Genomic DNA, 10617 nt, shown 5'->3' on the forward strand with positions numbered 1-10617 from the left:
TCATTTACACGGGCCTGGAGGGGCGCACACACACACACACACACACACACACACACACACACACACACACACACACACTGATAATGAGTGTCTGAGCAGAGACGACTATGACAGCGGGGGCTACTTTAGCTAGCAGGATAATTTTCTGATACCTTTTCTTTTGTTTCTTTTTAGTCAATAGACTTTTTAGTCAATAGAATAGTTTTAGGGCGTGGCTACATTTTGAGTGACAAATTGCTACCATGGTAACCTGTCAGCTATGAGAGAGGTGCAGCCACAGTACACTGGGTATGTTCCAGCTGCTTTTAGTTGTGGTTAGTGTTTTCACCAATAACTCCTCCCACGAATCCAAATATGGTCATGTTTGACTCCAGGAGGTTAAATGCTAAAACAACAAAACTGGAGCCTTTAACATGGTGGCCCCTGGTGGCCCCTCCTCTTACAGGCTGTGACAGGAAATGTTGTACCATGATGCTGGTAGCAGGAGACCCCGGGGTGCTCGGACCCCGTGAAGACGGCAGGTTGACCGGGGTGAGCCGTCCCTCCACCTGAGACACATGACACACATTTAGGAAACACAGGTTAATCACACTGGTGAAGGTTCAGGGGACCATTACAGCCATCACTGGGTCTACATGGTCATCACACATGTAGGAGGTGATTCTGCCCACTCAAGTGTGTGTGTGTGTGTGTGTGTGTGTGTGTGTGTGTGTGTGTGTGTGTGAGACTGATTACCTTCTGCATGACTGGAGAATCTCTGTCCTGTTGGACTCACAACAGCTAGAGAGAGACACAAATTAACATCTATTACTTTAGTAAAAGAGTGAGGAGTGGAGGTTCAGTTCTACATCAGATCCACCAGTAAACACCAGACCGGTGGATGGTGGAGGTTCAGTTCTACATCAGATCCACCAGTAAACACCAGACCGGTGGATGGTGGAGGTTCAGTTCTACATCAGATCCACCAGTAAACACCAGACCGGTGGATGTTGGAGGTTCAGTTCTACATCAGATCCACCAGTAAACATCAGACCGGTGGATGGTGGAGGTTCAGTTCTACATCAGATCCACCAGTAAACACCAGACCGGTGGATGGTGGAGGTTCAGTTCTACATCAGATCCACCAGTAAACACCAGACCGGTGGATGGTGGAGGTTCAGTTCTACATCAGATCCACCAGTAAACACCAGACCGGTGGATGGTGAAGGTTCAGTTCTACATCTGATCCACCAGTAAACACCAGACCGGTGGATGGTGGAGGTTCAGTTCTACATCAGATCCACCAGTAAACACCAGACCGGTGGATGGTGGAGGTTCAGTTCTACATCAGATCCACCAGTAAACACCAGATCGGTGGATGGTGGAGGTTCAGTTCTACATCAGATCCACCAGTAAACACAAGACCGGTGGATGGTGGAGGTTCAGTTCTACATCAGATCCACCAGTAAACACCAGACCGGTGGATGGTGGAGGTTCAGTTCTACATCAGATCCACCAGTAAACACCAGACCGGTGGATGGTGGAGGTTCAGGTCTACATCAGATCCACCAGTAAACACCAGACCGGTGGATGGTGGAGGTTCAGGTCTACATCAGATCCACCAGTAAACACCAGACCGGTGGATGGTGGAGGTTCAGGTCTACATCAGATCCACCAGTAAACACCAGACTGGTGGATGGTGGAGGTTCAGTTCTACATCAGATCCACCAGTAACACCAGACTGGTGGATGTTGGAGGATCAGTTCTACATCAGATCCACCAGTAAACACCAGACCGGTGGATGGTGGAGGTTCAGTTCTACATCAGATCCACCAGTAAACACTAGACCGGTGGATGGTGGAGGTTCAGGTCTACATCAGATCCACCAGTAAACACCAGACCGGTGGATGGTGGAGGTTCAGGTCTACATCAGATCCACCAGTAAACACCAGACCGGTGGATGGTGGAGGTTCAGTTCTACATCAGATCCACCAGTAAACACTAGACCGGTGGATGGTGGAGGTTCAGTTCTACATCTGATCCACCAGTAAACACCAGACTGGTGGATGGTGGAGTGGTGGAGTCTTAAAAACCTGGGTTGCTAACAAGAGTCTAGAGGAGCCTACAGAGGTCATGGAGGTCATTAAAGGTCATCAGGGGAAACAGAAGAAGCCTGAAGCTCAGTGGTGGTGACCTTGAAGTCATGTGACCCTGGTGTAGCTCCTTCCTAGGCTAACGTTAGCTTAGCACTGCTACCGTAGAATCCAGGCTTCAGCATCATCAGAGGGTGAGGATCAGGATTCCTTACTGGTGTCCTGCTGACAGGAAATACATCATGGATCTAAACAACACGAGACCCCCCCTGCTAATGTGGCTTCTAGAGAAGGAAATCCTCCACCCAAAGATCCTGACTTCCTGTGACCCCCCCCCCATCACATCTTTCATCTGCCTCCGTCTCCATCCCTCCCTCCTCCCCTCCCTGTTTATCAGCTTGCCCAGCCGGGCCAACGCCCCGCTGCAACAGTCACTGCTGTGGCTCCTCCTCCCTCCAGAGAATCAGCAAACACGGCCAGCAGCATCACCATGTCTCCTCTATTTCAGTCCCAGCCAGGAAAGTGAAACCTCCCGGGAGGTCGGCGTCCTCTTCTGGGACTCGTCTGACCCTGACTTCCCCATACAGACTGGAAATATGACCTGTTACTCTGCTTTTAAAATCAAACTTGAAGAAATGGTTGACAATTTGGCAAATAGGCTGAGGCGAGAAATGTGACTCGCACGTGTTGCCCTGAGCAGCCGTGAGCTTCGTTAGCAGCACTGACAGCTCACTTCCATTTCCCTGCCTGCAGGATTGAATGTTGCAAAAAAAGAAAACATGCATGAGGCTTTCTTCTGTTATAATTTACACAGCTGTGCTGGAGGGAGGAGGGCCACACCGAGCCACAAGGTGGCGCTCTCAACCGACTGGGAGGAAGAAGGAGGGCAGTGTTGGGCGTCTGAAAACCCTGGTTTGTAGCGCAAAATCTCAAAGTCCATCCCTCCATCATCCCCCCATCCCTCCAGCCTCCACCCATCCCTCCATCATCCCCCCATCCCCTAACCATCCTCCATCCAGCCTCCACCCATCCCTCCATCATCCCCCCATCCCTCCAGCCTCTAACCATCCTCCATCATCTCTCCAGCCTCCACCCATCCCTCCATCATCAATTATCCCTCCCTCCATCATCAATCAATCATCGCTCCATCCATTTTCTAGCACTTATCCTATCAAGGGGGGAGGGAGGGTGGAGCCATAGAATGGGAACCACAGCACAACGGGGACCCCAGATTCATGTCAGGTTGTCCCTCACAACCCCGTCAGCCAGCAGATGAGCTGAGCAGCTCCACCAGCAGCAGCGGCGCTGGCTTCCTGTCATGTTGAGTGACGTGCTCGCTTCCTGTGGGGCCCTGAGGACCGCGGACGCGTCTGAGAGCTCTGAGTCTGCCCCCCCCCCCCCCGCTCTCCACTGACTGACAGCTGCCAATGCTGCTGAGCTCTGAGTGTGTGTGTGTGTGTGTGGGGGGGGGGGGTATGTAGGTATCCTTGTTAAGGCATCCCACTGACTTCCATTCATGTGGACAGTCTAATTTAAACCCTGATCCTAATCCTAACCCTAATCCCTAAACCTGGTCCTAACCTCAGTCTCCACCTTGAATGTAACTTTAACCAGGAATTCTGAGATCACTCGCTGCATCAGGGCCAGTCTGTGGTCCCCATGAGGACTCGAGGTCCTGCTAAGGTCCACATTTGCACCAGGAAACACCTCCACCAGGTAACAAGAACCAGAGCTGCTTTCTGAACGGCTGCTGGTTCAGTTTATCAACCGCCACGTTTAGGGTGGTTTTGGTCACACAAATGTGCTTTCACAGACCTGAAATTCTGCCAACTTATTATTATAATTCTAGGTGTAAAGGTCATATCAGACATGTCAGCTGACCACCAGCACTCTTCAACGCAGATATCTGGCCTGAGGTCAGTTGTAACATCAGGTGACCAAAATTATATCTCAGGATGACTTCAAATGTCGACTTTGATATTTTAACGGTTTCGAGCTGTGCTAATTGATAAAATACAGCTGACAGCTAATAAGCTACTATGAGTTCATAAGCGCTAACATAGCTGACAGCTAATAAGCTACTATGAGTTCATAAGCGCTAACATAGCTGACAGCTAATAAGCTGATATGAGCCAACTTGGCGGACACAGCTTGGTCATCATTCACACCTTCTTTTTCTTTGTAAAACTACATCAGCTGACTGATGGAGAACTGCAGCGTCTCCTCTGTAGCTGTTGGACCGTTAACTTGTGTGTGTTCATTTGTGAGTGACTGTTGCGTAACCTAACGGTAAGTTTCACCACTAAACAGATCGTGCTAGCTTTGCTGTAACATCACAAAATGAGCAAGTTAGCCAGCTTTAAGGTTCGTTTACTATCCTTATCATGACTAAACCAGATCTTCAAGAATCTCGCTAGCACATGCTAATGTGTGGATGTTAGCAACTCAGTACTACGCAGTAATGTTCATCGCTGTACTTCGCAGTCCTGCAGTGTTGTTCTTCCTACGTACGTCAGGATCTCCGACGTGGCACCTGTTCCTCTGTCTTAATATTTGAAAGTACCCGTAGGAACCAGTGAAAATACAGACGCACCTGTGCCAGCGGGTCAGAACCGCCTCCTCTCCTGCACGGCCTGCTGACGCTCGTGAGTCCATTAGCAGGTTTGATCATCAATCTGATGATTTTCATCTTCGACTGTCATTTCTCATTCTGATCCAGGCCAAGCAGAACTGGCTAGAACCTGGTGTGAAGCTCCCCCCCCCCCCCCCCCCCCCGCTCAGGGTGCGGGACCCCTGCCGTTCCCCGGACCTCAGGTTGAGAAGCCCTGTAAAGGACATGGAGAAAGTGGACGCCTCCCTGAGCGGAGTTACCTGCGGGCTCGGCAGCACCACGGCCCCCCTACACCCAGATTCGGTTCTTGCGGTCCCCCCTCACGATCAGGTTTTAGAATGCGCAGTTCGGTCGTCCTGCTGCGGCGGCGGGATGCTGACCCGCTGGTCATGTGACCTCCATCATGACGCGGAGCAAAAGGAGGCAAGTGTCCGCGGGGACCAGCGGCGCGTGCTGTTCCCACGCAAACCGAAAAGATGTACCGGTACCGTGGGGGTCTTACCTCGGAGGGTCGCGGAACCAACCGTCCTGGTGAGGAGACCGACGACGCTCCTGCCTGCAGACGCCGAGGAGGAGGAGGAGGGCGGGGGGCGGAGGAGCAGGAGGAAGGGTGGAGGAAGCGAGGGGGAGGAGGCGCGTGCGCGTGGAAGGTCTGCTGCCGTGTGATAGTCTCTCTGAGGGTCCGCAGGAAGCCGTTTTCCTGCCGCTCTGGTGTGTGTGTGTGTGTGGGGGGGGGGGTGAACAATCATCGCTGTGTTGGGACCCTGTGACGTCATCTCTCCTCCGCGACACAAACACGCCGTCACTAAGCAACATCCGGGGTTCTTTGTTACTCAGAACATGGGTCCCCGGGGTCCCAGGAGTCCTGAGGGCCTCCAGGAGGGAGATGTCGTGTTTCATCCTGAGGCGGCGTCAGGTTTGCTGTCTGTTGACCAAATGAAATAAAATATTCCCGTGTCTCGGTTGGGCGGGGCCTCGCGGCACCAGACCCGCTCCTCAGTGACGCCAGGATTTCATTTCACTTTCATCTAAAGAATCAGACCCAGCATCCCTGATCGGACCTTTGAATACGTCATCCTGATAACCGGTGCCGTCACAGAACCCGGCGTGTTCTGTGGTCCCTCCCCCACCCACCGGCTCCTCATAGGGGCCAGGGCTCTGGGTCGAGGGTCAGTTCTTGTTGTTGGGGGGCAGGACCTGGCTCTGTACCCCTGACATCACTCAGTTGTTCTCCTGTCCTGTAGCTCTGACCTGATCCTCAGCCGTCCAATCACAATGTGACAAAACAGAAAAAACAACAACTTTTGAGGCCAAACACTGAAACGCGCCGAGCCAAACCACTTCCAGCGTGGAGCCGCGTGTGGCGAGGCCCGGCAAGCGGCTGTGAGGTCATCCATCAGGAATAGTTTGAGCTCGGCGCTGACCGTTACATCATCTCAGCTGACGGCGGAGGAACGTCGTGATGCTGAGTGAAATGTGTCTTCAAGTCTCTAAAATATTCTGACCAGTCTTGTTCTGGTTTTCTCTTCCCTTCTTTTCTCTCGAGTGTCGTTGTCTTGTTTTGATTTTTTCTCTGAGACAAAACACAAACACATCCTTGTACTTCTATCTTTGTGAGGACTTTCATTGACGTAATACATTCCCTAGCCCCTCCCCTTAAACCTAACCATCTCAACTGACTGCCTGACCCCTGACCCTTACCAGAACCTCGTTCTGACCTCGACCCTAAAACCAAGTCTTGACCGTCTAACGCCACTGATCGACACTCTTCTGTGGCTGAAGGTGTGTTCATCAGTGGAATCACCTGTTGAAGTGTTGGAAGGAGAACCTGCACACACACGGCCCTCCATGGCACAGGGTTCCCCACCCCTGGTCTAACGGCCCTTGGAGGACGTGAGGACCGGCTAAAATGTCCTCACTTTCCGGAAAATACATATGATAGTCCTCACTCTGTACCAAGTACAAGAACACACACACACACACACACACACACACACACACACACACACACACACACACACACACAAGGGTTAGTGTTCAAGCCGCTGAGGAGCAGGTTCCCCAGGTTCCCCAGGTTTGCTGATGGATTCAGACTTAATTTCACTTCAGGGGAACTCAAACTGAATGGAACCTGAAACCTCCAGGCTCCTGCGGCTCCGCAGAGTTAAACTCCCTTCACGACTGTTGCTCTGTTTCTGTTCATCACATTTGCATCCAGTATTTTAGGAGTCGCACAAACACGATGGGAGACCACGCAAGCTGCGAGTTTCTCTTCCATCTTAAATCTTCCCAACATAAATTTGCATGAATTGAACGTTTAACAAATGAAAAAATGTTGCATGGGTCAAAGTTGAGGGTTAGATTCAGAATTTCTCACGTGGTTTAATCACAGGCGGCCCGGTGGAGCAGTGGTCCTCCCTGTGGCCCCCCGCAAGAAGGTTGTGGGCGGAGCAGTGGTCCTCCCTGTGGCCCCCCGCAAGAAGGTTGTGGGCGGAGCAGTGGTCCTCCCTGTGGCCCCCCGCAAGAAGGTTGTGGGTGGAGCAGTGGTCCTCCCTGTGGCCCCCCGCAAGAAGGTTGTGGGTGGAGCAGTGGTCCTCCCTGTGGCCCCCCGCAAGAAGGTTGTGGGTGGAGCAGTGGTCCTCCCTGTGGCCCCCCGCAAGAAGGTTGTGGGTGGAGCAGTGGTCCTCCCTGTGGCCCCCCGCAAGAAGGTTGTGGGCGGAGCAGTGGTCCTCCCTGTGGCCCCCAGCAAGAAGGTTGTGGGTGGAGCCCCGGCTGCAGCACGGGGTCTTTCTGGGTGAGTCTCCATGTTCTCCCTGTTCCTGCTGGGTTCTCTCTGGTACTCCAGCTTCCTCCACAGTCCAAAGACATCAAGAGGGACCAGGTTAATCCAGACTCTAAACTGACCGTAGGCGTGGCTGGGAGAGCCAATGGTTGTCTGTCTCTATGTGTTGGCCCTGCCATGGACTGGTGACCTGTCCAGGGGGAAGGCTGCTGGGATAGGCTCCACCCCCACCACCCTCAACAGGAGGAGAGGGAGAAGATGGAGGGAGGGAGGGATGATAATATACCCTTACAACCTTATCTATGTATGTATATTATATATAATGTATATATGTGTGTGTGTGTGTGTGTGTGTATATATATATATATATATATATATATAGATAGATAGATATAGATATATATATATCTCAAATAGGGATAAGTTGAGTCAGAGATGAAGAAAAACGAAGATGTGTCACTCTGCCGATGTTTGAAGCTGACGATGCTAAGCTAACGATGCTAGTCAGCCAGAAGCGTCGTCGTAGCCGCGCGAGCTCCGGTGGAGTGACGCATCCAGCACGAGACGATCTGTGGTTGGTAGAAATGGCGTCTGACAACGGACTCGCCGCTCTGGTAAGAACCCCAACATCACCCCGGACCGGTTCGGTTCGGGCGTCATGTAGGGTGTGAGGTCGTGAACTGGTGAGCAGAGTCTGGGTCAAGTTGGGGAAATAATGAAAATGGGAATGAAACGAAGCGGGACGCTAAGCTAAACCTGCTAATGCTAAGTTGCTACCTGAGAGGTAAACACGTGTCGTGCCAGTCGTGCAGGCAAACTTCAGAACCGGAAGATTCACAGGTGAATTGTTTTCCCCACCTGGAGCCACGGCACGTGAGCTGTGGACTGGTGGAGAGTACTAGAGTAGTACCCCGTAGAGTACTACTGAGAGGCACCTGGAACCTCACTGTACCGCATTCACGATGCTCTTCATGTTCATTGTCGGAGTAAAATGAGACCTCTGGAGATGAAGCCTGAGAACAACGCGAGCTGACGAGCCGCAGCGTCAGAGCTCCTGTCAATGGGAAGACTGAAGTTCACGAAAATGAGCCAAATGAATAAACGTGACGTGACTCCTGTGTTTCTGGTTCCCAGGGGCCTGAGGGAGCGTCTGCAGCTGCGCATGCGCTGTCTCTACCAGCGGAAGCTTATGGAAACGATGTGAGTTTTGAAATAACTGACATTGGATCGTTGGCGTTATTAACCAGTCAGGCTCCTAACTGTCGCTGGACAAAATGAAATGTTTCAATTTTTAACCTTAAAAAAAGGGATATTCTTCACTTGTGTAAAAATGTGTGTTTATCAGAGTCTGAAATTCCTTGGACACAGGCTCAGTAGCACAGTGTGTCTCTGTGTGTTGACCTTTGACCTTTTATTTCAGCCACGGCTTGAAGTCATGTGGGCCATGAAGGCCTACAACCACGCTGAAGTTTACTTCAATGTGAGTCTCTGCTGATCAATCTGTAACTGATATGACCAACACTGTTGATCCAAGTGGTGATTGATTGATCATTGGTCCCTCCAGTGGCCAACTTCCAGGTTCTGGAACTTCAGAATAAAAGCAGTTTCAGTTCGAAAGTTGTTCAGTGTTTTGTCGGACTCAGACGGAGGCTTGAGACTCCTGACAAAATTTCTGAAATCTGATGAGTAATAAAAGGGAACCCTGGGTTAGACCACTGATTAGAAGCAGAAATCATCTTCTTGTTCTTCTGCCTACATCACCCAAGATGCATTTGGCCAGGAGGTAACTGACGATTCTGCCTTCAGCTCATTTCATCAGTGGACCCGAAGTTCCTGAAGCTGACGAAGCACGACGACCACATCTACTCGTCCTTCAGAGAGGCGTTCCAGGAGCTGGACGTGAAGCGCCTGAACCCCGACGACCTCAAGTCTGATGCTGCCAAAGAGGTGAGCGCAGTGGCGGTGAGGGCCAGGAGACACGCCGGTGCCAGCACGCCGGTGCCAGCACGTCTCTGCCAGCGGCCTTCAGATAACGTTTGTTTACCTGCATGTATGTTAGAGAGGAAGCCTCAGGGAAGACGAGCAAAGGAACTGCCATTCCAGACAACTAGCTAAGCATAATCTTTAAAACGAGCAATTGTACTTCAAAAACGACACTAAACATATTTTTGGTGATTAATGAAGGACCTCGCCAACTTTTAGTGAAAGTCTCTTCTTGTCCGTCGTCCTCCGAGACACACGAGAGGACACAGACCCTCCTCTAGGGGGCAGAGACACACACTAGTATGTGTTAGCATGGCTCAGGCCTGGAGGACAGCTGTTGCTGTTGCCTTGATGAAGACTGAGTTGAAGCTGCAGTGACCGTCTGTGTCCAGAGGTGGCGTCCTTTCTGTAACCAGTTCGAAGGCCTGGTGGAGGACTTCAACTACGGGACGCTGCTGCGTCTGGACTGTGAGAAGGACTACAGCGAGGAGAACACCATCTTTGGTGAGTTCTGACCTCCCGGTGCATGTTGACAGCAGCAGGACCAGTGTCTCAACCTCCTGTCCTCTCAGCCACCAGAGTCCAGTTCTTCGCCATCGAAGTCACCCGCAACAGAGAAGGCCACAACGACGCTGTCTTCACGTCCAGAGGCTCCAAGAGTTAACCGGAACTAAACCAGAGACTCCTCCCACGGCCAGCGTTCACCCCCCAGAATTTCCCTTTATTGCTTTTTCACATTCAACCATGATCAATAAAATTTGGCTTTGACAAATTTAGAAGAGCCCTCTTTCCTGTCCAAGTGAGGACGTGGCGACCACCCCCTCGCTCCGTCTCGTACAGTGAGTGATTGTTGGCGTCCCCTCCGTCACCGCCTCATCTGGGCAGTTCGACTGTTACTGCTCAAACTCTTCCAGGTGTCACCTGGTCCAGGTGTGAACCGCCATGTTCAGACGCCCCCCGGCGGAGCTCTGACGCTGTGCTCTAGAACGCTGACCTGGATGTCTCGGAACTGTTTGTGTGTGGCTTTGAGTCGCCGCCTACCTGGAGAAGAGTGTCCTCCAGTGTTGCAGTTCTCTTGCTGACTGGATCCAGTCGTCCTCCAGGCTTGGCTGCATCATCGAGCCCTGGACCTGCAGCTGAGAACCGTCCCCCAGCACAACGCCGCCGCC

The 10617-nt window shown here is 51.8% G+C and overlaps 2 protein-coding genes across 5 annotated transcripts in view; one reads left to right on the forward strand and one right to left on the reverse strand.

Annotated features, from left to right (window-relative positions):
- The window catches only part of dmtn (dematin actin binding protein), a 14776-nt gene extending 9374 nt beyond the window's left edge, over positions 1–5402 (reverse strand). For 2 of the 4 annotated variants that reach the window (XM_086187384.1, XM_086187382.1), the window contains exons 1-4: positions 5186–5402; positions 736–780; positions 444–548; positions 1–14 (exon numbers count right to left, since the gene is read on the reverse strand). The exon at positions 1–14 is cut by the window's left edge and continues 130 nt beyond it. In XM_086187384.1, the coding sequence (XP_086043510.1) occupies positions 1–14; positions 444–548; positions 736–744 (128 nt within the window). In that variant the 5' untranslated portion in view covers positions 745–780; positions 5186–5402. Of the gene's footprint in view, positions 15–443; positions 549–735; positions 781–4665; positions 4802–5185 lie in introns of those variants that run through there. The other 2 variants (XM_086187385.1, XM_086187383.1) reach the window with 2 other exon arrangements.
- Positions 5403–7985: 2583 nt separating this feature from the next.
- On the forward strand, positions 7986–10244 carry pbdc1 (polysaccharide biosynthesis domain containing 1). The gene is made up of 6 exons (XM_086186714.1): positions 7986–8079; positions 8600–8665; positions 8886–8945; positions 9272–9412; positions 9841–9952; positions 10021–10244. The coding sequence occupies exons 1-6, from the start codon at positions 8050–8052 to the stop codon at positions 10110–10112; spliced, it is 501 nt and encodes a 166-aa protein (XP_086042840.1). The 5' UTR covers positions 7986–8049; the 3' UTR covers positions 10113–10244.
- The last annotated feature ends 373 nt before the right edge of the window (positions 10245–10617 follow it).

Source organism: Aulostomus chinensis, chromosome 19, assembly GCF_037954235.1.
Source record: "Aulostomus chinensis isolate RoL2024-O1b breed Wild chromosome 19, RoL_Achi_v1.0, whole genome shotgun sequence".
Classification (NCBI taxonomy): Eukaryota; Metazoa; Chordata; class Actinopteri; order Syngnathiformes; family Aulostomidae; genus Aulostomus; species Aulostomus chinensis.